This window comes from Diplotaxodon limnothrissa, linkage group LG3 (genome assembly GCF_057381915.1).
Source record: "Diplotaxodon limnothrissa isolate DT_005_m linkage group LG3, D_limnothrissa_male_GT1.1, whole genome shotgun sequence".
NCBI classification, from domain to species: domain Eukaryota; kingdom Metazoa; phylum Chordata; class Actinopteri; order Cichliformes; family Cichlidae; genus Diplotaxodon; species Diplotaxodon limnothrissa.
In genome coordinates, this window is record NC_140598.1 from 18,700,921 (window position 1) to 18,728,845 (window position 27,925).

Here is a 27,925-nt window from a genome sequence, read left to right on the forward strand (position 1 = left end):
AGTCAGAGTGTAAAGGGTGGATGTTGTAGGAGGTGTTTCTGTAGTGAAGAGGCTGAGTAGGACACCTGCAGATGCTCCAGCAGGTGTCTCCTTTGTGCTTTGCTTCAAACACAGTGTAGGGAGGAACTTCCACTCAGATGTCTCAGGTGGTGCTGGATAGACGAGGATGAATAGTTTGAGCGTCAGACATTTCCAACTGAAACCAGAAAAAAGATGTTCTGAGTTATTGGGATTTGTGTGAAACTTGTGTGTTTTAGAGCGAGTGGTCAGCTCCAGCCTGTGAGTGGCCTAAGTTTAAGCTCAGCTAATACTTGTGTTTGTCTGCTCTGACAGAGGAGAACTAGCTCATTAGATTCAACGGGAACCTGAGAATATCTCCAAGGAACAGAGTTAACCCATCATCAGATGATTATATTGTAAATGTTGTTATAATGATTTCCTTGGTACCAGATTCCTGATTTAGAAACCTCACGTTAAACATCCTCGGGTATAACTCTTTAACAGCAGTGTTAGGATTAAAGTTACATGTCACACTTATTTCTGCACAATTCTCTTTTAATGATTCTTTGGTTTTTTGGGGTTAGTTCTTATTGTATCAGGTCTTATTGTTGATTCTTTATTATTCAGTTTGTGATGTTATTCCCATCACAGAACAATCCATCCAGGAAAAAAAAATGTAAAACCTAAATAATCCAGATCAAACAGTTAATCAGCTGTGCAATATACAGTGGAACCCCGACTTAAGAATACCCGTTTCACAAAAAATTCAAGTTACGAAGGCACTGAACCCTCGGGAACGAATTAATTTCGTAAGTCGGGGTTCCACTGTTCTACATTTCTTTAGTAAAATTCTTGCAGAAACTTGTAAATGCCAACTAGTCGTAAATTCTCTAATATTTAATAATTTTTTCCCCTCCTTTTGTCTTTTATTATTACCACTGGTAATTTCTGTTATTCTCTCCTTAATATAACTGCACACTCTCTCTCTGCTCATGTAGAGCTGAGGGGCACGAGCCAAAGAATTTCATTATGGATCTGTACATGACAATAAAACTTGAAACTAAATTAGTAAAATGTAGATGTGATAGAGACTGTGACTGTTCACATGATTTCATGTTTAACAGATCAAAGATGGAGAAGCCCTCACCAGTGCAGCTGCTGGAAATGTTGAAGAATTTGGGAGAAGAGGAGCTGAAGATTTTCCACTTTTACCTGCAGTATGAACCTGGAGCTGACTTCCCTAAAATCTATAAGTGCCAGCTGGAGAACGCAGACAGACTGAAAACAGTAGACGTGATGGTGCAGGTGTATTCAGACCATGTGATGGAGGTGGCGAGGTCGATTTTAGGGAGGCTGAAAGGAGGTCAGTAAGAGAAAAATGAAACATTAAACAATGCTGACACAATCAGAACCAGAAAGGATTTATTACCTAAAGTTGAGCAGGTTTACAAGATTAGGAAATTGCTGCAGTACTTAGTGCAAAACATGCTGTAAGACAAACACTTAAATAAAATTTAAAAGTGCTGAGATTGATATATACAGTGGAAAGCAAAAGTTTGGGCAACCTTGTTAATAGTCATTATTTTCCCGTATAAATCGTTGGTTGTTCCAATAAAAAATGTCAGTTAAATATATCATATAGGAGACACACACAGTGGTATTTGAGAAGTGAAATGAAGTTTATTGGATTTACAAAAAGTGTGCAAGAATTGTTTAAACAAAATCAGGCAGGTGCATAAATTTGGGCACTGTTGTCATTTTATTGATTCAAAACCTTTAGAAATGATTATTGGAACTGAAATTGGCTCGGTAAGCTCAGTGACCCCTGACCTACATGCACATGTGGATACAATAATGAGAAAGAGTATTTAAGGAGGTCAATTGTAAGTTTCCCTCCTCTTTTAGTTTTCTCTGAAGAGCAGCAACATGGGGGTCTCAAGACAACTCAAATGACCTGAAGACAAAGATTGTTCACCATCATGGTTTAGGGAAGGACACAGAAAGCTGCCTCAGAGATTTCAGCTGTCTGTTTCCACTGTTAGGAACATATTGAGAAAATAGAAGTCCACAGACTCAGTTCAAGTTAAGGCTCGAAGTGTCAGGCCAAGAAAAATCTCGGATAGACAGAAGCGACGAAGGGTGAGAACAGTCAGAGTCGACCCACAGACCAGCACCAAAGACCTACAACATCATGTTGCAGCAGATGGAGTCGCTGTGCATCGTTCAACCATTCGGCGCACTTTACACAAGGAGATGCTGTATGCGAGAGTGATGCAGGGGAAGCCTTTTCTCCGTCCACAGCACAAACAGAGACACTTGAGGTTTGCTAAAGCACATTTGGACAAGCCAGCTTCATTCTGGAATAAGGTGCTGTGGTCTGAGGAAACTAAAATTGAGTTATTTGGGCATAACAAGGGGTGTTATGTCATGGAGGAAAAAGAACACAGCAGTCCAAGAAAAACACCTGCTACCTACAGTTTAATGTGGTGATGGTTCCATCATGCTGTGTGGCCAGTGCAGGGACTGGGAATCTTGTCAAAGTTGAAGGACACATGGATACCACTCAGTATCAGCAGATTCTAGAGACCAATGTCCAGGAATCAGTGACAAAGCTGAAGCTGCGCCAGAGATGCATCTTTCAACAAGACAATGACCCCAAAAACTGCTCAAAATCCACTAAGGCATTCATGCAGAAGAACAAGTACGTTCTGGAACGGCCATCTCAGTCCCCAGACCTGAATATTACTGAAAATCTGTGGTGTGAGTTAAAGAGAGCTGTCCATGCTCGGAAGCTATCAAACCTGAATGAACTAGAGATGTTTTGTAAAGAGGAATGGTCCAAAATATCTTCAACCACAATCCAGAATCTCATTGGAACCTACAGGAAGCGTTTAGAGGCTGTAATTTCTGCAAAAGACGGATCTACTAAATATTGATTTCATTTCTTTTTTTGTGGTGCCCAAATTTATGCACCTGCCTGATTTTGTTTAAGCAATTATTGCACACTTTCTGTAAATCCAATAACCTTCATTTCACTTCTCAAATACAGTGGAACCCCAACTTACGAATATCCCATCTAACGAAAAATTCAAGTTAAGAAGGCACTTAACGGCAATATTTCTGCCCGTGTTATGAGCAAATGCCCGCGTAACGAAATCCTCTGGCTCTGATTGGCTGAGCCCAGAATGCCTTCCGAATCATGTGACAACCCCTTTGCTTTTGTACTTGTGCTTCGCTGTTCCACTTTAACCATGTATTGTTGTTGCAGTTAGCAGTTATCCTATAGACCACCGGTGCGCGCACACACACACACATGCACGCACTAACACATCCTCCAACCACACACACCCATATTTTGCTCAATTGCGGTTTATTTCATACCTCAAACATTTAGTAAACAATTAAGCAAATACAAGTAATCTACAGGTAGTAAGAAAATAAACTACTAACTCTTTTACGCTATGTCCGCACCTACACGGGTATTTTTGAAAACGCAGCTGTTTCGTCCACGTAAACGGTGTTTTGAATCACCAAAAACAAAGATTTTTTAAAACTCATTTTTTGCGTTTATGTGTGGAGGAGGAATACAGAGTTCCTCACACAATGTTAAAGGTATGTGCCTTTTTTCACGTCAGCTGTGCGCCACGTTATTGTTTACATGAGAGGAATTGCAGAATGGCAGATAGTCGGATTAACAGTATTTTGTCTCTATCTTCAGGTTTTACAGGCTTACATATAGACACGCAGTTACTGTCCCTCCATTTACAAAGGCAGAGGCGTCACAGTGTGATTATTTTACATGTAGTTGTTTTTTCATGTGTAATAATATTCAACATTGCTATCAATACATTTTTCAAAAAATGCATCTCTGGGTTTAAAAACATAAACAGCTGTGAGAGACTGTTTGTGATTTGAACCGAGGGAACAAACTGTGGCAGGATCAGCCTGATGTTATTTGTATCCCGCTGTAACTTTACTGTATAAAGAGCTAACATCTCCAAAATGTCAGGAGTAGTTAGTCATTACAAGAAGTGTTTGTGAACTAAAAATCAAGAATGTGGGATTCTGTTTGTCCGTGATTTGAAGAGCCCAGCGCTGCTCCCGATGCAGGGAAAACCAATCCTGCAGGGAGACCTACCTCGGCACTTGTGCAGGTGAAGCCAAAGGGCAGATATGCTTCACCATATTTTCTAGTCTTTGGCTTAGAATGAAGTTGGTTTGGAAACATATTCAGCGATGCTTCATCTCCTGCTTTGCGTTTGTGTGGGAGCCCCATGGTTGTTGTTTATTTCTTTTTTTTTTTTTCCTTTTCATGCCGCGCACACCCTGCAATGGCTCTGCGCCCCCCACTTTGGGAAGGTCTGCTATAGACTATCGTTCATTCAAAGGCGCGATGGGTACTTAATTAGTTTGACAGACTGGTGTTTGGAGGTACAGCAGTTGGTGTACAGGGAGAAGAGCAGAGGACAAAGAGCACAGCCCTGGGGGGAGCCGGTGATGATGGTCCGGGAGTCCAAGACATTCTTCTTCAGTCAGGAAGTCAGTGAAACACCAGCAGATGGGATCAAGTATAATTATCTGGGAAAGTTTTTCTTGGAGATGGTCTGGAAGAATTGTGTTGAAGGCAGAGCTGAAGTCCACAAACAGGATTCTGGCATAGGTTGCTGGGAATTCCAGATGCTGCAGGTTAAGGCGTAGAGCCATCTTGATAGCATCGTCTACAGACCTGTTGGCACTGTATGCAAAAAGCAGGGGGACCGTGAGGGTCTTGACATAGGAGAGGATCAGGCACTCAAATTATTTTATGACCACGGATGTGAGAACCACAGGTCTGTAGTAATTTATTCAAGTAAACCTTGGCTTCTTGGGGACAGGGACTGTGGTGGAGGACTTGAAGCAGGCATATTTGCATTTGCACAGTCTCTGAGAGTGACAGGGGTCAGGAGCTTTCTGAGCATTCAGGCTCTTAAACTACTTCCTCACATCTGCTTCATGAATATGAAGGTTTGTAGTGGGAGAAGGTGGTGTGAGATCCTCATAGGTGTGGGATGAGAAGGGGGGTGTTGTGGGTGAAGTCTTTGGTTGTAGTGATGGCTCTGTGGTGGGGGAGAGGGGAAGGTGGGGTGATGAGTGTCCAAAGTGTCCCTATTGTTGGGGCTGGTGGGGGTATGAAAGGTGCTTGACGGCTCATAAAAACGACAGTAAAAGTCGTTGAGGGCGTTGTCCAAGAGCAAGTCATCAGTGGAGTGGGGGGTTTTAGGCCACGTCCACTTGTTTTCTCTCTGTTTTGGCCTCACATCCACATTGAGATGTCGTTTTCCCCGAAAGAAAACACAGCTTTTTGAAAATGCTCTCGAAAATGCATTCTTTTAAAACGGAGCTTTCGCATCGCAGTGTGGACAGCGAAAAATTGAGACTTTCTAAAATGATGACGCATGTTAGTCATATGATGCAGTCATGTGACCAATTAAACTAAGATAGCAGAGGGAATTATACAGCATTTGTTTTCTTTGCTGTCAATTTAGACAGCCCTATTAAAGATTAAAATCAGTTTGTACATGCTTCAGATAGCTTTTCTTCACATTTTTTTAACTTTCACTCGTTTTTGCAACTTTGTACTTCTGTGTTTCTCGCAGCAACAACTCCACCTCATTGTTAGTCCATTTAAAAAAAAAACTCGGTGCTTTTCCTTGACATGTTGCCCCGACGTTTCAAAGAGCCAGAAAGTAAATAAGTGCCAGACAGAAATGAGGCAGGTTGAATCTTCTTGCATTTCACGCATGTGCAGTACTGGAACGTAAGCGTTTTCGGCCGTGTCAACGAGGACGCGCAATTCTGTGAAAACAACTGAAAATGACTGTGTGGATGTGGAGCGTTTTCATATCAAAACGTAGTTTTCAAATCTATCCGGGCTAGTGTGGACGTAGCCTTAGGCTTGTAGTTAGTGATATTCCTAAATTATTCCTTTTCCACACAGAGGCTGAGTCGTTATCTGAGATCTGATGTGTCTTTTCAAAATGCTGGTGTTTAGCAGTGTCCACTTCTTTACTGAACCTCTGTAGTAGTCCCTGACTCCGCATCTGAACGCCTTTCACTTTTCTAGCCACAGCTGTTTGATTTTAGGAGTAAACTAGTGTTTGTCATTATTATAACTCACCGTGGTGCATGATGGCACAATGCTATCCTCGCAGAAGTGGAGGTGACAGTGTCTCTAAACTCATCCAAGCTGTTAGAAGCAGCCCTCATTGTGTCCAAAGTCTGTAGTAAATCCATCGCAGATGTGACAAATACTGGGAAAAAAACAAAAGTGTGTTAGTCCTGTAGTTCTCTGGTGTAAGGATATCCAGAAGCATGTCCAGACACACAAATTATGCAGAAAAACAAGACGGCAGTAGCGCACTGAAGTACCAGGGCATCCATTTGTGACGCCATCTTGGATCTCATATTGTCATTCTTATTTTATAAATGTATTTTAGTCTTACTTTTTATTTTGTCTTTCCTTCTCAAATAATTGAGTACAAATATCATACTTACATTTTTTCGAAGACAAATTTATTACTCAAGCTGAACTTTCCTCCAACAGGAAGTCCTTCAGCCCAGGCAGCTTCATCACTTTCATCAGAAGGTAAGAATTCAGTAGTTGGTCTCAGGAAATACTGATAAGTCCATAACACATAAAGCCTGATGTGATTAAACAGAGCTCTGGTTTCTCTGTAGCCTCAGCTCTGCATTACGACAAAAGTCCGAGCTCTATTGAATGAACATCTGGTTGGTTTAATAGTCTCTTTAGTTCACTAGATTTCTTGATGGATACAGAGCTTCAGATGACACGTGAGGATGGTTCATATTCAATTAAATTTATGTATACAGCACCAAATCACAACATCAGTCACCTCAACTCGCTTTATATTGTGAGGTAGACCCTACAATAATACATACAGGGAAAAAGCCAACAATCATATGACCCCCTATGAGCAAGCACTTTGGCAACAGCGGGAAGAAAAAAACGTATGAATAGAACTCTCCATTTACATGAACAAACTATTAGATAGATAAGATACAAACTGCACTAAGGTCTAGCAGGACAAGCACAGAGATGAGTCCACTGTCAGAGGCCATAAGAAGATCATTTGTAACCTTCACTAAAGCTGTTTCTGTGCTGTGATGAGCTCTGAAACCTGACTGAAACTCTTCAAATAAACCATTCCTCTGCAGATGATCTGTTAGCTGTTTGACAACTACTCTTTCAAGGATATTTGAAATGACAGGAAGGTTGGAGATTGACCTATAATTAGCTAAGACAGCTGGGTCTATGGATGGCTTTTTGAGTAAAGGTTTAACTACAGCCAGCTAGAAGGCCTGTGGTACATAGCCCATTATTAGAGATAGGTAAATCATATTTAATATTGAAGAATGTTAATGTTAGAGCTAATGTTAAAGCTGAATCTTCGAGCTAATACTCATTAAAAAAAATACCTGAAATTAGCAAACTCAGCACTCTACAAAACTCATACTGACTGAGTCAGTTAACAACAGATTAAAATGCAGCAGTTTGGATATATTCAGATTGCAGCTTCTGGTCTTGATAAATTTTCATTAGCTGAGAGCAACGTGGCAGTGACTTACCTTCGGTCAAGCTGAAAGGAGCTGTGACCGGGGCACACATGCTTGCACCTACATCACCACACAGCGCACACGAACACACACAGACTCAGATCACATAGGCAGGAGATTAAAACACAAAATAAAATATTTAATAAACAAAGCATGTTTTGGTGAAATTCAAAAGAACAACATATATTTAACCAAACATCTAATGAATTGAAACAAATTTAAGATGCAAATAAATAAATATATAAATTATAGACCATAGTAGACTAATCATCTCAAATACTGTTTTTAATTCAGAGACTCTTCAGTGCTGTCAACTTAAACTCAAGTGTAACCTGAAGGATGAGTTTGAGTGTGTGTTTGAGGGGATCGCAAAAGCAGGGAACCCAACCCTTCTGAATCAGATCTACACGGAGCTCTACATCACAGAGGGAGGGACTGCAGAGGTCAGTGATGAACATGAGGTCAGACAGATTGAAACAGCATCCAGGAAACCAGGCAGACTAGGAACTACAATCAGACGAGAAGACATCTTTAAAGCCTCACCTGGAAGAAATAAATCAATCAGAACAGTGCTGACAAAGGGAGTGGCTGGCATTGGGAAAACATTCTTAACACAGAAATACACCCTGGACTGGGCTGAAGACAAAGCCAACCAGGACATCCAGTTCATATTTCTATTCACTTTCAGAGAGCTGAATGTGCTGAAAGAGGAAAAGTTCAGCTTGGTGGAACTTGTTCATCACTTCTTTACTGAAACCAAAGAAGCAGAAATCTGCAGCTTTGAAGACTTCCTGGTTGTGTTCATCTTTGATGGTCTGGATGAGTGTCGACTTCCTCTGAACTTCCACAAAACTACAATCCTAACTGACCCTAGAGAGTCCACCTCAGTGGATGTGCTGCTGATAAACCTCATCAGGGGGAAACTGCTTCCCTCTGCTCGCCTCTGGATAACCACACGACCTGCAGCAGCCAATCAGATCCCTCCACAGTGTGTTGGCAGAGTGACAGAGATCAGAGGGTTCATTGACCCACAGAAGGAGGAGTACTTCAGGAAGAGATTCATAGATGAGGAGCAGGCCAGCAGGATCATCTCCCACATCAAGACATCACGAAGCCTCCACATCATGTGCCACATCCCAGTCTTCTGCTGGATCACTGCTACAGTTCTGGAGGATGTGCTGAAAACCAGAGAGGGAGGACAGCTGCCCAAGACCCTGACTGAGATGTACATCCACTTCCTGGTGGTTCAGGCCAAAGTGAAGAAGGCCAAATATGATGGAGGAGCTGAGACAGATCCACACTGGAGTCCAGAGAGCAGGAAGATGATGGAGTCTCTGGGGAAATTGGCTTTTGATCAGCTGCAGAAAGGAAACCTGATCTTCTATGAATCAGACCTGACAGAGTGTGGCATCGATATCAGAGCAGCCTCAGTGTACTCAGGAGTGTTCACACAGATCTTTAAAGAGGAGAGAGGACTGTACCAGGACAAGGTGTTCTGCTTCATCCATCTGAGTGTTCAGGAGTTTCTGGCTGCTCTTCATGTCCATCTGACCTTCATCAACTCTGGACTCAATCTGCTGAATCTAGAAACAACTCAGTTATTTAAAACCCTCAGAACAAAATACAAACTACATTTCTTCTACCAGAGTGCTGTGAACAAAGCCTTACAGAGTCCAAATGGACACCTGGACCTGTTCCTCCGCTTCCTCCTGGGCCTTTCATTGCAGACCAATCAGACTCTCCTACGAGGTCTGCTGACACAGACAGAAAGCAGCTCACAGACCAATCAGGAAACAGTCCAGTATATCAAGGAAAAGCTCCATGAGAATCTGTCTGCAGAGAAAAGCATCAATCTTCTCCACTGTCTGAACGAACTGAATGATCATTCTCTAGTGGAGGAGATCCAGCAGGGCAGGAGCTCAGGAAGTCTCTCCACAGGTAAATTGTCTCCTGCTCAGTGCTCAGCTCTGACCTTCATCTTACTGTCATCAGGAGATCTGGATGTGTTTGACTTCAAGAAATATTCTGCTTCAGAGGAGGCTCTTCTGAGAATGCTGCCAGTGGTCAAAGCCTCTAAAAAAGCTCTGTAAGTAAACATGAACTCATCACTTAAAATCCTATAATCAGTAAAAATCTTAAAATCATGGGAAATAAATCAGAAATGCCGAAAACATAAAAAATAGTAACAATTATTATTAGCTCAGTTGGTAGTGGTTTCCCTATGATCTTCTTTTCTCTTTTTTTCCTTTCTCTCTCAGCCTGAGCAGCTGTAACCTGTCAGAAAAAGGCATTGAAATTCTGTTGCCAGTGGTCAGCTCCCAGTCCTGTCGTTTGAGAGAGCTGGACCTGAGTACCAACAGTCTGAAGGCTTCAGCAGTAAAGCTTCTGTGTGCTGCACTGGAGAGTCCACACACCAAACTGAATATTCTGAGGTCAGATCAACTTGTTTAGTTTAATTCAACAGTTTAGTTCAACTGTTTAGTTCTGTTGCTTATATGTTTGATGTCTTTTTTGTTTATATAAACCGAAAAAAATAATCAACAATTTAACCAGTAAAGGTAAACTTTATCCAGTTATCCTTGTTTCATAGCATTTTTAATCATTTTTAAGTTAAAGTTTTACTAACCTGCTCAGCACAAGACAATACGCTATTGCACCTTGATTACTGTTTAATAATAATCTTTATTCATGTTTTTATCTTCAGACTTAACATCTGTGAACTCTCAGAGGAAAACTGTGAAGCTCTGTCCTCAGTTCTCAGCTCACAGTCATTGAGACTGACAGAGCTGGACCTAAGTATCAAAAACCTGCGGAAATCAGGAGTGAAGCTTCTGTCTGCTGGACTACAAAGTTTAAACTGTAAACTGAATACTCTGAGGTCAGATCAAATTACATTTTGTTTTTAGATTTATTAATTAAATATTTAAGCTAAGTTCATCCATATGATGTTGTATCTTAGTATGTTAATGTTTCCTATGAAAATTGAAAGACAAGATTTAATGTGAAAAGTATTAACAAGCTTTACAGAGTATTTGTTTTATAGACTGTCTTTTATTTTTCAGACTGAGTGGATGTAACTTCTCAGAGAGAATCTGTGAAGATCTGTCCTCAGTTCTCAGCTCCCAGTTATCTAGTCTGAGAGAGCTTGATCTGAGTAACTGTGACCTGCAGGATTCAGGAGTAAAGCTTCTGTCTGCTAGACTAAAGAGTTCACAGTGTGCAGTGGAAACTCTCAGGTGAGGATTCCAACTTTTCCACAGATGATCATTTTTCCTTGATTTCCTGCAAGATTCTTTGTAATACAGGTGCCAGAATTGTCCAGAATTATTTGTAGAATTCTGCAGGAAAGTCATCTGGAACTCGAGGCTTATTATTAGGCATACTTATCAGGGCTTCCTGGAGTTCCCCTGGTGTCACAGGCAAATCCAGTGCTATTGCTTCACTGTCTAGTAATTTTGGAAGAATTACATTGTCAAGAAACTGATGAATTTCATTTTTAGTGGTAAACATAAAGTTTCGTAGAAATCCCTAAAATATTGTTTGTTTGATTATCTAAGAATAACAAAATTGTTATTGTGTTCGAAATTCTGCAAGGGAAGTCTTTGCTTAGGAATTTATTCATTTTTAAATTAATAATTTAATTTAATTCTAATTTTGTTTCGCGTGTTTTGTTCAGTATTTCCTGATCTTGGTCTGACATGTAGGGTTTTCTTTCTTTTTTTTAAGGATTTGATGTTTTTTTTCTAGTTTCTGTATATTTTTGTTTTCTTTTTTCTTTTTATGTGATGAGAAAGAAATTATTTTACCTCTCATCACAGCTTTCCCTGCTTCCCATAGAACAGATGCTGATGTTCCAGGAGTGTCACTATAGTCTAAATATAAAGACCACTCTTTTTTAAAATATTTAATAAAGTCTTTATGTTTGAGTACTGATGTATTAAACCTCCAGCTTTTACTTCTTCTTAGTGTTCTTCTTATGTATTAGTGTTAAAGATACAGGAGCATGATGGCTGACAGCGATAGGGTGAAGTTTAGTGTCTGAATTTTTACTTAACAGTGAGCTGCTGACTAGAAAATAATCCAGACGAGAGTAGGAGTGATAACCATGTGAGAAGAAAGTATATTCCTTACTGTTGGGGTGATGGGAGCGCCATACATCGCAAAGACCAAAGACGCTTATATACTGTTTGATTATATTTGTGGACTGCCAATTGCGCTGAGTTCCTGCTGTGTTTAGCCTGTCCATTTCTTCATTCAGTCCAAGGTTGAGTTCGCTTCCTAGAAAAAGCAGTCTAGGTGTTCAGAGAATGCACTAAAAAATCTGTGAAAGAATGAGCGATCATCAACATTTGGGCCATATAGACTTAAAATACATAACTTTTTGTTAAGTATAGATGGTTAATATTTAAGAATCTGTACTCTGGATCTATAACTGTATCGCATACTATAAAATCAACAATTTTACTCTACTCCCCTTTGTCTAGATTTAAAACAGGCAAACACATTATGAAACTCAGGTGTTTTAAGTTCTTTTAAACTTGTGACACATCTGTGAGTCTCTTGTAATAAAACAACATCTGCCTTTAGTTTTTTGAGCTGCTTAAATATCTTTAACCTCTTTTCTCTGGTGCCATCTTCATTTACATTTACCAATTTATAAAACTTAGTGTGCCCATATTTGTGTGTATATGGCTAATGATGTACGCTGGATATTTTGTTTTACGGGTGAAGAGAATCTAGACACTTGTTTAAAGAGGAAAAAAGATATGTGGTGTAACGCTTCATAATTCTGACTATGTGTGTGCATATTAACTAATATTAGCAGGCGTGTATGAGCTTGAGTGTGTGTGACCTATATGTCTATGTGCACTGTGAGGGTGTTGTAAATGTGCTGACATTGAGCGCATTGGCTCCCACTATTCACACACTGTTAGAGGCAGCTACAGTTGTAGCCACAGCTGCCCTGGGGCAGACTGACAGACGTGAGGGTGCTGTATCACCCCTCTGGCGATACGGCAGCCGAGTAAGCTTCTCGGATGAGAGGTGAAGCTTCTTTCTGACAGAACTGAAGAAGCTTCTCGGATGAGAGGTGAAACGTCTTCAAGCAACTTAAAGAGGTCCAGACACTTTTCTTTCCATGCTCTACGACTACGATGACCTGGATGACTGAGAACCTTCACAGACATAAGATACCATTTACTTTTCTTTTCCACCTGACGTGACCTACAGCGTGACACATGTACCTTTTGCCTCACTTCCATCACTTCCCTCTCTGTATGTGTTTTCTTTCTTTCTAAAACAGTAAGCATTTGTCACATTCTCAGATGCTAATTCTGACCAATCATAAGCGTCAATTTCACGCATATCTTTAAGTCGTCCTCTGCTGAATATCTTCTGAACTAGGGATGGGCGATATGACCCAAAATTCATATCTCGATATTTTTCTAGCTGGATGGCGATATAAGATATGTCTCGATATTTTTTTTTTTTTAAAGCCATAAAGTAGGAACAAAAAGAGTTCTTATTCAAAGCTGTGTCCCAGATGTCACACAGGCACTTTTATTAACATACAGCATAGATGTACATGAAAAAAACTACTCAAAAATAAACTAAGCATTTATTAAACAATAATGCTCCATAAATAAAAGAAAACATTGTTTTTGTGCATAACAAAAAGCTCACAATTCAAAATGTAAACTAAGAAACGCTGAGCATAATAACAAAGATACAGATTTCACAGCTGCTCTGTTCCTGACTTTAACTGCGTGACTGACAGCCTGGAGTTTGAAATCCGCTTCGTAACCATGTCTCTTAACAGGTGCCATTTATGGTCCTTAAACACACACAATACTGTAATATTACGTTGAAGCACAGTACGTATTACTACTCGAGGCGCCTCGGTAGCCGTAATGCTCCGACAAGCCATCAAGCGGTGCAGCTCTGTAGCTTACCAAAGTCGTATTAAATTTTTTTTGACAGATTGCTGAGCGCATTGTTCCACATAAAATCGTTTCGCAGTCATCAAGCACAACCAGAATTCATGCATAAGGCGCGCTGTCAACTTTTGAGAGAATGAAAGGATTTGAGGCTGCACGGCATTGGCATGGTTAGCTCGTTAACACGTTGACGCCGTCCAGCCACACGCACGGGGCAATGCGCGGAAACTTGTTAACAGAGATTTGCCGTGTCCATCTTGTCACTGCCTGCAGGTGAAGCGATGGGAGAAGAGGGGGAGTTGTGTTTAGTTAAGGAGAGAGGTGATTTTCTGACGTTTTTAATTTGGTTCTGCCTGCTTCTAATGATGTTGATTTATTAACAAATCTTTTTAATAATTAATGTCTTTCTATTATCGATAATATTTGCATTATTAAAACTAGACTAGCCCCTGTTACAAAACCCTCGCCCTGGATAAACGACAGCATTCGCTGTTTAAAGCGTGTCTGTCGTAAAGCTGAGCGTTTGTGAAGAAAGACTTGTTTACCGGTTCATCTCTTTCATTTAAAAGACGTTTTAGTTTCTTTTAACGCTTCAATTCGTGATGCAAGGGCTGCTTATTTTTCAAACCTAGTCTCTAGGAGAAGAGGTAACCCTAAGGTTTTATTTGACACTATTAGGGATATTGTTGCTCCAGCTTCTGCTGCTGTCCCCATTTCTTCGAATGAAGACTGTGAAAAATTTCTTTCCTTCTTTGTTGAAAAGGTTAGCAATGTAAGGAGCAAAATCTCTCCCTCCATGTACCATTTGCCTGTTCCGATTTTACTTAAGCCGGTCAGATTTGAAAGATTTTCACCAGTGTCTTTACCTGAGTTGTTGAAGCTGGTCACTTCAATGAGATCATCCTCTTGCCCCCTTGATATTTTATCCGGGTCTTTACTTAAAAATTTTTTTGAGTCTATTGGTCCTAGTGTTCTTAAAATTATTAATGCATCTCTGCTCTCTGGTCAGGTCCCTATTTACTGTAAAAGTGCTGTCATTCACCCACTTTTGAAAAACCTAAACTAGATCCTTCTTTGCTTTCCAGTTACAGACCCATCTCAAAATTGCCTTTTATTGCCAAAATTTTAGAAAAGGTTGTGGCCAAGCAACTCACGGATTTTCTAGATGAGCACAACTTTCTTGATAAACTTCAATCTGGCTTTCGTAAGGCTCACTCTACCGAAACTGCACTTCTTAGAGTGTTTAATGATATTTTGATGAATTATGATGCTGGAGAATGCACTGTTTTGATGTTGCTGGATCTGACCTCTGCTTTTGACACTGTTGATCATCTTATTTTGTTAGATAGATTAAACCACTGGGTGGGCGTATTGGGTACCGCATTGGAATGGTTTAAATCCTATTTGTCAAATCGATCTTTCTCTGTGGCTACCTCTAAGTTCAGATCCTCCGTCAGCTCTCTTGCCTATGGGGTGCCTCAGGGCTCTGTCTTGGGATCATTATTGTTTTTGTTGTATTTACTCCCTCTTCTGCAACTTCTCAGCTGTTTCTCTGATATTTCATATCATTGTTATGCAGATGATATTCAGCTATATATCTCTTTTAGGCCACCTGATGTTTCTAAGCTCTAAATCCTGCAGTCCTGCTTAGATTCCGTTAGAGATTGGCTGGCTGGTAATTACCTTCAACTAAATGCTAATAAAATGGAAGTCATTGTCTTTGCTCCTGAGAAATTTGTTCCCCTCGTGGTTAAAAATCTAGGCCCTCTTGCTTCTTATATTAAATCATCCATTAGGAACCTTGGTGTTACATTTGATCCAGCTCTGACGCTGGACACACACGTTAAATCTTTAGTTTGCTCTTGTTTTTACCATTTAAGAAATATCGCTAAGCTGACTCCCATTGTGTCACGTTCCGAATTGGAAATGATTATTCATGCTTTTGTTTCATCTCGCTTAGATTATTGTAATTCCTTGTTTACTTGCTTAAGTAATGCCTCCCTGGAACAACTGCAGGGTGTTCAGAATGCTGCTGCCAGGCTTCTGACAAAGCATCACAAACACTCCCATGCCACTCCCCTGCTGATTCAGCTGCATTGGCTCCCTGTCAAGTTCAGAGTCCAATTTAAGATCATAATCATGACTTATAGGGCCCTGCACGGTGTAGCTCCAACTTACTTAAGTGATCTTCTTCTTCCTTATGACCCCAGCAGGTCCCTGAGGTCTTGTGACCAGGGGTTGCTGGCTGTCCCGCATACAACGTTAAAAACAAAAGGTGACAGAGCGTTTGTATCAGTGGCTCCCAGACTCTGGAACTCGCTCCCTCTAAGTTTGAGATCTGTGGACTCAGGTTTTTAACTGCTTTTTTTTCTATCTGTTTAAACTCGCTTTTGGTTGATTTTGTTTTGTTTTAGATTTTAATGTCTGTTTTCTGCCTCTGTAAAGCACTTTGTGATTTTATCTTGAAAGGTGCTATATAAATAAAATTTTACTTTACTTACTTTACTTAGTATCAATATTTTCTTTATTTCTACACACAGTGTGTGAGTAACTGCTGACAGTGAGGATGATATCCCTGATTGCAGTAAATCATATTTTCTGTTGAAAGTAGAAAAGAAGAAAGTAGAAAGAAGTAGAGCGCAGACAGAGCTGAAAACTGGTGCCTGTTTGATTTAGTCCTTGAAGGAGAGGTGGTGTTTTTACTGAGATATTCTAATGATGTTACAGACAGTGTGTGGCTCTCTCTCTGAATGAAAAGCATTCATTCAGTCATTACAAGGCCCAAAAAGTCCAAAAGACCAGCCAATCAAAAATTGGAATTCCTGAGCCTGGCAATGCCTGAAAGCAGCAGGTATGCTACCTGTGGCAGCCGGAATCACGTGATCTGACTGTTTGAACCACGGCGCAGCGTTTCCAAACATCTGCACTTTAGAAGCTCCAAACTGTGGAAAAGTCAGTGTTGAGTGTCTCATCCCTATTTAAGAGATCTTCTTGGCACTGCAAAGCTAAGCTTGCAAACAGCACCATAGTTTGTGAATCCCAACTAATCAGAGCGCTCCTTATGTCACGTCACATGACCCGTGTGTTTTCTCCTTTGATTAGCACCCAAAGAACTAAAGAAAGGCCAGAAGGATGTTCAGCTAATCAAATCCCTCATAGGAACAGGAAGTCTAGAGACGAAATGGAGCAGAGAAGGAGAATCACCAGTTTAAAAGTCTGAGTTTTAAACTGGTGACCCTCTAAAGAGCCTTTTATCGACTCTCTTTTTTTAATTGACTTTCTCTTTTCTTTACAGTTTTTTTCACCATTTAAACTGTTTAATATCAGATTTAGAAATAACTTTTGGATAGTTTTTCTACATTTCCACTAAAATGTGACACAAATAATGACTTTCTGACTTTACTTTGGACTAATATAACGACTCAGCCTGGCTATGTTGGACTTGGTGTGGAAGCAGCTCCCAGTTTGAGTTCAGGAGACAGACACCCTCTCTACTTTGAAGATCAGCTTCAAGCTTTCCTTTTTGATAAAGCTTATAGTTCGAGCTGGATCAGGTGACCCTGAACCATCCCTTAGTTATTCTGCTATCGGCTAAGGCTGTTGGTGGACTTCCCATGATGCTCTGCTTTCTTCTCCACTCCCCTCTTTTCACTCCTGATGCTTTTATATGTCACTACTGCATGTCCTTAACTTTTGTCTCCTCTCTCCCTAGTTTGTATTTTGTTCTTGTCTCTCTGAGCTCATCTCTTCTCTTTCCCCTCACCCTGCAACCAGTCATGGTAGATGCTCCTCCTGGAGCCTGTATTCACAGGGAGGATCTTTGTGTCAAAGGGAGTTCTTCCTTCCCACCATCACCAAGTACTGCTCAAAGTAGATAGTCTGATAGTTGGGGCTTTCTCTCTAATATTGTAGTATATTGCTGTTACCTTACACTGTTAAACAGCTTGAGATGACTGCTGTTGTCTTTTGGGAATTGTCACTTATAAATAAAGTTAAATTTAATGCATGTAAATGGACAGATGTTATTATATGTGACAAACAGAAAATGATTGTTGACAGATGGATTGTTGTTTTGTGTGTCTGCAGTCTGTCAGGCTGTCTGATCACAGAGGAAGGCTGTACTTCTCTGGCCTCAGCTCTGAGCTCCAACCCCTCCCATCTGAGAGAGCTGGACCTGAGCTACAATCATCCAGGAGACTCAGGAATTGAGCTTCTGTCGGCTGGACTGAAGGATCCAGGCTGGAGACTGGACACTCTCAGGTATGGAGAGAATGTCTGATAGAGGAGAAAGAGCTGGAAACATTTCCTGTGTCCTTCACTCACTTCCTGTTTGTTTCCTGCAGATGAGACATGAACAATCACACATGCAGGAATATTTTCAGGGACAGACACACTAGTCTAGCTGGATAGTACATGGATATTTGTGTAGGGGGTCTCCAAGGAGCCTGTTTGCAGGAACATGATAACTGATAAGTCATGTTGTGAGTTTCATTAAAAGTAGACCTACAAATAGGTCCATAAATATTTGGACAGAGACAACAGTTTGCAATTTTGGGTTACCACGGTGAACTTTAAATAAAAAAACTCAGATGCAGTTGAAGTTCAGACTTTCAGCTTTAATTCATTGGTTTAAACAAAAAGCTTGCATAAAAATGTGACAAACTAAAGCATTTTCTTAACATAATCCCTTCATTTTAGGGTATGTAACATTAATGACTCAATGGTAGGGAAGTGGAAGGAGCGCAGTTTTTGGCTTTCCACATATTCCAAAACTTGCTTTGTCGCTTTGCCATTACTGTGGCCTGGCATAATTTGCAGATGATGCGATGCTTTGAACCAAAACAGGCGCAGCTTGATGACACCATCAACATACGCTATCGAGGCAGAGCGGTATAGTCAAAAGCTCTACCGCCAAATTTATATCGTTTCTACAGTTTACCGTTTATACCACCCACCCCTAGTTTACAGCAAACTCTTCCAAATGCAAGCACCACACCTCAAATCCACCCCTGCCTTTTTTGTACTTAATTGATAATGACATAACAAAGGAATTTTCCTTTCCTGCCCACGAAATGGACGTTGTATCAGTTGTGTGTGCTACAGTTAGTGTGTAGTGTAGTCATTCTTTGGTTTTGTGTGTCAGTTCTACTAGTTGTGACAGCCAGTGGGCTGGCCTTGTGTTTTGCTTTTCTTGTTGCCTGTCTTTTTCAGGTAAGTGGTAGGTTGAGCTGACCCAATTATAGACGCAGCACACCTGAGAAGGCCAGTCCCAGCATATAAAGCCACCTTGATTGAATCTCTCTCTGTCTGGCATCCATCGTGTTCATTCGGCGCTTTTGTTATGGCTGCTATATCATTTAAATTGTGTTAAACTTTCTTCACCTTATTTTCATTAAAAATATCTTACAACCTTTAAAAGACTGTATGTGTTATCCCACTTGCTTGTCACGTCCTTGAGCCGGGTTGTGACATAGTGAAGTTTGAAATGCTTATATAAAACCACCTGAGGCCTTGGCTGCATTTTTAGGGAAATAGTTGCATGTTGTTTGCAAAACGTATGCATCACTTTTTAAAATGCACAAATTCTATGAGCATTTCAAGTTCTGAAAATGATTGGTTAAACATGTTTGTGGTTTTTACTGTAAAAATCTGACCTTTTTCTACTCAGATATTTTCTCCAATGACTCGAGATATGGTGTTGATGAATGTGTCAGAACTAATACAAAGATATAACCCTGTGCAGTCTGGAGAAATTGGCCATCATCCACTCCTGTCCTGTTTCCGTCACTGTCTTGTTGGCCTCAGTCATGAAGCAACAGACAATAAGGTCTTTAGAGAGGCTCATCTGTGCTGTCTTTCCTCCATCCAGGACCTGGAAAGGTCCAGAATGAGGAAATGGGACAAACACATCTCTATAGACCTTTCACATCATGGAGATAAACTGTTCGCATTTCTTTCTTCAGGCAGATGATACAGAGTGTTGTTAACAAAAACAGACACCACAGACAATTCATTCCTCCGGACTTTCACTTTGATGAACACTGTGAATGTTCATGTGTATGAGAGCCATGTAATGTCCATGTGTGCATGCTGACTGTGGTGCTCTGACCCCCCTCCTCCTTTCAGGGTGGAGCCTGCTGGAGTCCGATGGTTGAGACCAGGTCTGAGGAAGTGTAAGTGTGTTTTTATTGTGATTCATGAAAACAAAGCAGCACACATTCAACCATCTTCAAACTTTCACATCACTCATTCACATCTCTGATGTCAGGAGTCATCATCAAAGTGTCAATTAGACACGATTAGGGATGGGTATCGAAAACCGGTTCTTGTTGAGAACCGGTTCCCACTGTTTCAAGTCCTTGGAATTGTTTGCCATTTTTGCAAACGATTCCCTTATCGATTCCAGTCGCCCCGAATGACGTCACCACGTTGCGGAGCGTCATTTACCTGGCAGGAAACACGGCGCCTAAGCGGCTCAAACGCTCAAAAGTTTGATTATACTTTATGAGAACCGATGACAACAGGGCAACTTGCAAAGTAGATATTTCATTTATGGGAGGAAACACTACGAATATGCAAAAGCATTTGCTCACAAAACACGCGATGACACGCGTTTTTAATTCCGCTCCGGACTCGTGACTCTCAACCCAGCAGCAGCGGTAACGTTTGCACGTCCTCTCCCGTTAATGCGGCAGGTAAATAATCAACAACAGCGCATATTATGTTAGCGCGATCTGCCTTATTACAAGACCTGCCATTACTGTACATGTAGGTGACCATGATGAGACAGAGTCTGGCTCAGATGCTGGCAGTTCTTGCTGCAGTCTACCGGTAGCGTCTCCTTTCAGGCCAGGATAGACGAATGTCACCGAGCAGTGTCTAAGTTTGTGGTCAAAGGCTTGAACCCATTTGCCACAGCAGATGATTTTTGGTAAGTGAATGTGTTTAATTGTAGGCAGGGACATTACTGGATATTCTTGTGTAATTGCCACAGAATAATTTATGTTATACTTTGTTATTGCTACAGAAGAATATTTATTTTATTATTTTACATTTACAATTTTTTTTCCTGGGGACCCTGTGACACCCCATTGAAGAGCCGTAGGCTGGATCTCTTAAGATCTCACTGTTGGGTTTGTAAGGCCATGTTACTCCTAAATTTCTATCTTGTTCAAAGAGAAGATATAAAACGAAGTTCTAAGCTAATCGACCTTAGTGTTCTCCTTTTTTTAAAAAAAAAAAAAAAAGAATCGATAAGAGAATCGATAAAGAATCGAATCGTTAAACAGAATCGAAAATGGAATCGGAATCGTTAAAATCTTATCAATACCCATCCCTAGACACGATAGAACAGAGAAAACCTGAGTCATAGTGGTCAAAACATTTATATTTCTGTTTTATTCAATCATCTTCCGGAAGAGAGACCCCTGCACAGCCCCCAAAGGCCAGTTGTCTCAAAGCTGGCCCTTTTTTTATACATAAAACAATATAATCAGCAAATAAGCCTTAAAATATATATTTAAATCTCAACACAATCAATGAACAGATGATGGATCTGCAGCTTGATTGTGTTTGTTCTCTCCGTCAGATTCCTGTCAACTCACAATTGACACAAACACAGTAAACAAAAGGCTCCAACTGTCTGACAACAACAGGAAGGTGACACATGTGGAGGAGGTTCAGTCATATCCTGATCATCCAGACAGATTTGATGTCAAGTGGCAGCTGCTGTGTAGAGATGGTCTGACTGGTCGCTGTTACTGGGAGGTCGAGTGGAGAGAAAACGTTGATATATCAGTGAGTTACAGAAGAATCAGAAGGGAAGGAAGCAGTAATGACTGTGTGTTTGGACTCAATGATCTGTCCTGGAGTCTGAGCTGCTCTGATGATGGTCCTCAGTCTGTCTGGCACAATAAGATAAAAACATCCATCTCCTCCTCTTCCTCCTCCTCCTCTGTCTCTAACAGAGTAGCAGTGTATGTGGACTGTCCTGCTGGCACTCTGTCCTTCTACAGAGTCTCCTCTGACACTCTGATCCACCTCCACACCTTCAACACCACATTCACTCAAACTCTTTATCCTGGATTTTGGGTTAATCCTGATTCTTCAGTGAGTCTGTGCTGAGTTGAGTGTAAAGAGTGTCCTCCTGTTAGAGAAACACTTACTGTTGAAGAGATCAGTTCAATCTGTACATTTCTGACTCTTTCACTCATGGATTCAACCAGTTTTTAACTGTTCTAAAGGATTCCTTGTAAAGCTCTTCCTCTTCAGTCCTTTAAAGATGGAAGCTCCCATTATTACAGGATCCACATGTTGTTTTTGTGTCTTGTTCCACTCAAAGCTTCACAGTGAATATCAGTATGTTGTGTTTCTCTGAAGCTCAGTTCACAACCAGCTCCTCTGCATTTTCAACAAATCTGAGCTCATTAAAATGAATCCAAATGTTTGATTTCTTTTTCTTAATGGGATGTTTCCAAACTCTCCACATGCTCTTACTGTTTCACTCATTGTTGGAAGCTTATCATTTGAAAATGTTTCAGCCTGTGACAAAGTGGCTAGGACAGAATTAATTTGACATTTGTCACTTTCATATATTGTTATTTTGTGTTCTCTTATTTTACAGTCAGCCATAATGCTTTGATTTAGACATTGCTGGTGTAACTTATCTTAACACACAATATCCCGGGTTTTGTTTGTGGTAGCAGTAGTTACATCCTTTACATCCATGCATGTGTTTTAAAGCAAACACTACTAACCATCAGATCATCTGAATTCTCTTCTGTTTACAGACACATGTCTGGTAAATTATGTTTCTTTATGTTGCTTTGGTTATACTTACCATGGTGGCCATGTTGTGCACTCAGGTCCTATATGTGAGACAGGTGTAGGGGAAGGGCCGCCCACTACTTCCTGTTTATATAGGGTCATGAGGTCAATGATTGCATCACTGGGTGTAACCAAATGGAGGGTTTTTCATTTTGTATAGTATTGTTTGTTTTCTTTAAAGTAGCCTTTTGAGTTTATTAGTGTTAAAATAGTGTGAACACACTTAATTGGAAGTGCTCTTGTGTCGATTAAGCTAACAAACAAACATGCAGTGTTTTACTTTACCATTTAGTTGAGTAAATGAGTTTGTCAGTTTCATGCATGACCTTATTCCTGTTCTTTGTTTAGAATTGTATTATTTGGTTTGACCTATTTTGTTTCAATGGTAGGGACTAACGAGGTCAGGTGTGGGAAAAGTCCTGTATAAAGCCAGTGGGATTTTTGCATGTGTGATTGTTTTATGTTAAATGGAGATGCCAGCAATAAAGTATGCTTAAAAGAACTTCAATCGTCTGCTAATCCTATTTACTAGTGATGGGCAGATGAAGCCCCATGAAGCACTGAAGCTTTTCATCCAATTGGTTCACCCCAACGCGAAGCTTCATGAAGCTTCATTTGCTCTAGCAGGACACCTACTGGACGTAAAAATAATAGCTGGCATGAATTTGAAGAGTGTGGCATTTTGCACACAGCCTGTAAATGTCAACAACAAAAGGAGTGTGTAACACATGTATATTGTAGTGATGCAGTATACTGTGTATATTTATAGTGGCAGTATGGGAAATGATTATTTGGAAATGCTTAAAATGGAAATGATCATTTACTGTGAGGTGAGGTGTGGTTGGGGTGTGGACAGTAGTTGTGCTTTTGTAACGTTGAGGTATGAACAGCTACACACTGAGGCTTTGAGCCTCAGTCCTGCCTGTTCACATTTTATTCTGTAAAAACTAAATTTTCACTGCTTTTATGACCTTTTTAGTGGGGAGAACATAGCTAGGATTTAATGATTTAACAAATCTTTTGAATCCTTTGTCCTCCACAATGCTAAATGGCTGGGAGTCCTCAATCACCATGCTGACCAGGTCTTCATCTATTTGAGATTGTTCTCCTGAGGAAAGACAATAAAGACAAAGCACAAGTATAAATATCACACACGTAACTTATTACAGCTGTATAATATTGTTATATCATTTAGCAACATTACTGCATGCTATATTATCATTGCATTTGATGGCTCACCTGGTCTTGCTCCACAATCGGTGTCCCCCTTATTCTCATGCAAAGCTCTGTAGTGCCTAAGCATGGATGAGGTGTTGCTGTTATATCCCAGCTCCCTGGCACATAGCAAACACTTCACCTTGTACAAAAGTCAAGACAGCTCAACATAAATTGTATTGCACCATCAGTATCATGAAAATACATCTTCTGTAGAAATTTACATACCTTGTTGGGAGATATAAGCTCAAAATGTTCCCACACAGGGGAGGACATCCTCCTCTTCTTAGCCGGCTCCATTCTCTCCTGACTTTCTCTCCTCACTCTCATAAACCTCCAAACTGTCTCCAAACTCTCACTAACCGCAGCTCTCCATCAAACACCCACATTTTGAATGAAGTCTGAGGGGTTTATATCGCTGTCATATCTCTCGGCAAAGTTCGAACCACTTCATGAACCAGTCACGTGGTACAGCCGGGCAGCGAGGCTTCGGACGTCATCATTTTCAGCTCCTCCCATAAATGAAGCAAGCCTCGATACGCGCTTCGCGGAAACGCTCCCTCCATTACTCGACACATGCTCCGAAGCCTCGATACAGAACGTCCCATCACTACTATTTACTAGTGATGGCCAAATGAAGCTTTCTGAAGCTTGTATTGAAAAACGGTTCATTACTCGAAGCTTTTCAACACAGTCCTCTCTGGTGACATCTGGTGGCCAAGAATAGGAAGAGCAGCTTGAATCCACAAAATAAACCCAACCACTTCATTATGATTGCCCACTCTACACAGTGGAGTTCTGTCTGATATTGGGCCGCTGTTGTGTTGCTTTGAACGTGTATTTTGTGGTGGTTAAAAAAATGTGTTTTATTTGTTTAAACATGCACCATGGTGTGGTCTTCCTTTGCTTGTGACTTCTTGATGTTGGTAAATACAATAATTGAAAAATACCATGTTACATATAATATATACATATAATAATGTAAAACACATTATGGAGTATGTTACTGCTCTGAGGTCCTGCCTCCATGCACTTATGCAATTAACCGCTAGACGGGTATATTTATAAATAATATATTAGGGAAATTTTCCCAGACATATTTTTGACTTGGGGGTAGAATTGATTATGAAATGGAAAAGGAAAATGCTTATGAACTTGCAAATTAAAAACATGATGCATTGACGGTAACCCTTTTTCATTTTTATTTAAAAAAAGAATTTGTTCTAGTGTGCGATGGCCGAACCTGTTCCTTTTCGTGGACATCATTTAACCTGCCTTAAGGAAAATCCCTTCACATGGCCCAGAGGAGGCTGGAGTGCAGAGAAACTGGTAGAGATGCAGTTATACAGTCAACCTGGGCCCCACAAACTATCAGCTAAAGAGAATAAAGAAATTCAATTGCTGCACATTTGGCAGACTAACATTTTCAGATTAATTAAACAATAAAATATATATTTTTACAACATTACATGTAAAGAATCAAGTGGAAGTTTTTCTAAAGTTATTTAATGATATTTATATTATGGAAGCAGATTTTTGACATTTTAAGTTTTTCCCGTTTTCAGATATAATAAACACGCACAAAACAAAAGCAAACGGCCAGAACACAAAGCTGGAAAACCCACCCGATTGACAAAAATCAACTCAAAATACTCCCACACAACAGAGCCTCCTCTATTCTTCGCTGGCTCCAAATCTCTCAGTAGAAATATCAGTGGTTCGCTATCTGTCACCATCAAAACACCACAAATCCCGCGAATGATTCACTTCCTTATAAACCATTGAATCAGACACTGAAGCAGTTAGGTTCTAAATGAAGCTTCGGACGTCACTGATCATGTGACTCTGGCCAAACGAATCAAGCTTTGACACAGTGCTTCTGAAGCAGTGTGTTGATTTTTGTGACACACGCACCGGAGCTTCAGCTTCAAGCGGACCATCACTACTATTTACTTATCACCTTCCTTGCTGCTTAAGTTATGCTACATCACACAGCCATATAAGCTGAAAATATTGGCTCAATAATTTTTAAACCTGGTTGCTTTCTCACAGTGTTGTGTTCATATGTTACACAAATATTGCATTCCTTGTATTTTATGTTTACATGCTGTAATGTTGGCAGTGAACCTCTGAAAGTCTGTCCTGATGTCAATTATGGTGAAGTGGTGTGTTGACAGTGTAACGGCAGCATTGGTGTGGTGTGAGAGTCCAGCGTCAGCCTTTATGTTGGACACTAATCTTGTATACAGAAACACTAATAAAGAATCAATCATGAATAATTGTTGTTCAGACATTAGCTCCTGATGGAGAAACTCCTTCTTTATCACAGCTCTGATGGGGCTACAGCTCACTTTCACACTAATCAAGCTCTTTGTTTCAATTCCGTGATTCTTATTTGCAAACCTCTGCCTGCTAAACCCCCTGCTTCTTTTTCTGTTACACCAGCTCGACTGTGCAACAAGCGTTTTCATAGATTTCTTTTAACAGCTGATTTTGGGCTAAGTCCAGCTGTTAAAATGCAGTGGCTGTCCCCTTACATTTACTCTGTTTGTGTCAGAACAATAAATGGACCGTAAGTGGCGCTCCATAAGGGAGCACACTTATTCCTCCTACAGTTTATTAAAGCTTGACAAATGAAACATGAGCCACACACTGAGACAAGTCTGAGGGCGGAGCTTGTGCAGCATAATCAGAGCTGTCCCCATGGAGGCAAAATCCATCCTACAGTTTGGGAAGTTAGGGGATCATCTTTCCTGTGGCTTCTGGCTTTCCTATATAATGCACCATTACATTGCTAACATGCTTGTCTGTAACTACTGCAGCTTCTACTATTGTGTTTCTGTAAAAAACTGTTCAATGTTTTGTTTTTCAGCTAAGTTTAACAGATGCATGAAGCTGTTGGAATCATTCACAAGCCTGAGTTTTGAAGCATTTTCAAATATGCTGATGTCCTCAATGACATGTCACAAACTTGATTTGTGTCTGTAATACTTGGTGTTAAATGATTTAACTTAATGCTTCAGATATTAATCAGATACCTTCTTTTCAGTTTAAGGCTTTCGTTGTCTTTGTTAAGACAACAAAATTGGTTGTAACTCAATGCATATCATCATTGATTTACAACTTACTTTTTTGTCAGTAAATGTGTGTTTGTAATTAAAATGTAATGATCATCTTACTGTTTCCCACTTGTGAATATTTTTCTATACTGATTGAAATAATCCCATAAGGAGAGATAGTGTGGAAAAACGAAACCTGATTTATTGGGATACAGATATTCATGAAGCTATTTGACGGTTAGACTCCCACAGAGTCTGGATGCTGATGGTGCTGTAGTTGAAGATAGAGGCATGCTTCAAAGAAGGCAGCTGAGAAAATGATTGGACCGTGGAAGTGATTTGAAGTATTATTGAGTTTGACAGTGCAGGGAAATGGAAGTGATGGCAAGAATAAAGAGCAAGGAAGCAGCAGAAAAAAATGGTGTACAGCTTGTGTCACTGAATAATGCGAGTTTGATTGATGACCCTAGCCTTGACCTTTTGACCCTACCGGAAGTATTCCGGAAGTGACTAATTGAATCCAGATGTGTGTAATATGATCCATAAGCGTGACGAATTGTATCCAGTGAGGGGAGGGGGTACTCCGGAAGTCTCTAATCGATTCCATATGTGTGACTAATCACATCCGGTGGGAAAAAAAGGAGGTGTGGTTCCTGGGGGGGATGCTTCAGGGATAATTCTGATCAGAGAGGGGGGGGTATGGTTACTGGGGAGGGAGAAAAAGTTCAGGGGGGTAACGCAGCAGATTTCTGATGAGTGTATAGCGACAGAGAGAAGGATTGTAGCAGTTAGTTTTTCACAGACAAACTCATAGTTTGGATTCTGTTTAATTGTTTCAGTATTATGACAATGATCTTGATAACCATTTTCTCGGTAAAAAGCTATTTCTTTTTTCAATAGCGGCTTTATTTTGCTTTCTTACGTTGATATATATATATATATATATATATATATATATATATATATATATATATATATACTGGAAGAGCATATGGGAGAAGGATGCAACCCATAACGGCAATGCTCAGTGGCTAGTGGATCTGAGGGCAGACCACAGCGACCTCCCTGAACAGGGTCCAGTAACCATCACAGTGGCAGATATCCAAGAAAGGGTCTCCAGTATGAAGAGTTGGACAGCACCAGGGCCCGACATGGTTCACGCCTACTGGCTAAAGAAGCTGACTACACTCCACGAGCGTCTGGCAGCACAAATGAACCAGCTGCTAGTTAACGAGAGACACCCGGAATGGCTAACCGAAGGTCGGACGGTCCTGA

At 40.4% G+C, this 27,925-nt stretch overlaps 2 protein-coding genes across 4 annotated transcripts in view; one reads left to right on the forward strand and one right to left on the reverse strand.

Moving 5' to 3' along the window:
• LOC146634776 (protein NLRC3-like) overlaps positions 1-27,925 on the reverse strand; it is a 239,633-nt gene that overhangs the window by 183,922 nt on the left and 27,786 nt on the right. The gene's annotated exons all lie outside the window — the stretch shown is intronic.
• Positions 1,125-21,674, forward strand: LOC146634782 (protein NLRC3-like). Of its 3 annotated transcripts, XM_085378756.1 has the most exons (9): positions 1,125-1,363; positions 6,584-6,625; positions 7,909-9,700; positions 9,873-10,046; positions 10,319-10,492; positions 10,677-10,850; positions 17,637-17,810; positions 19,677-19,723; positions 21,139-21,674. In XM_085378756.1, exons 1-9 carry the CDS (start codon positions 1,132-1,134, stop codon positions 21,672-21,674), a joined length of 3,345 nt encoding a protein of 1,114 aa, XP_085234882.1. In that variant the 5' UTR covers positions 1,125-1,131. The 3 variants fall into 3 exon arrangements, with proteins under 3 accessions (XP_085234882.1, XP_085234873.1, XP_085234890.1); XM_085378747.1 differs by lacking the exon at positions 6,584-6,625 and having other exon boundaries at positions 1,132-1,337; positions 7,877-9,700; XM_085378764.1 differs by lacking the exons at positions 6,584-6,625; positions 9,873-10,046; positions 10,319-10,492 and having other exon boundaries at positions 1,159-1,367; positions 7,877-9,700.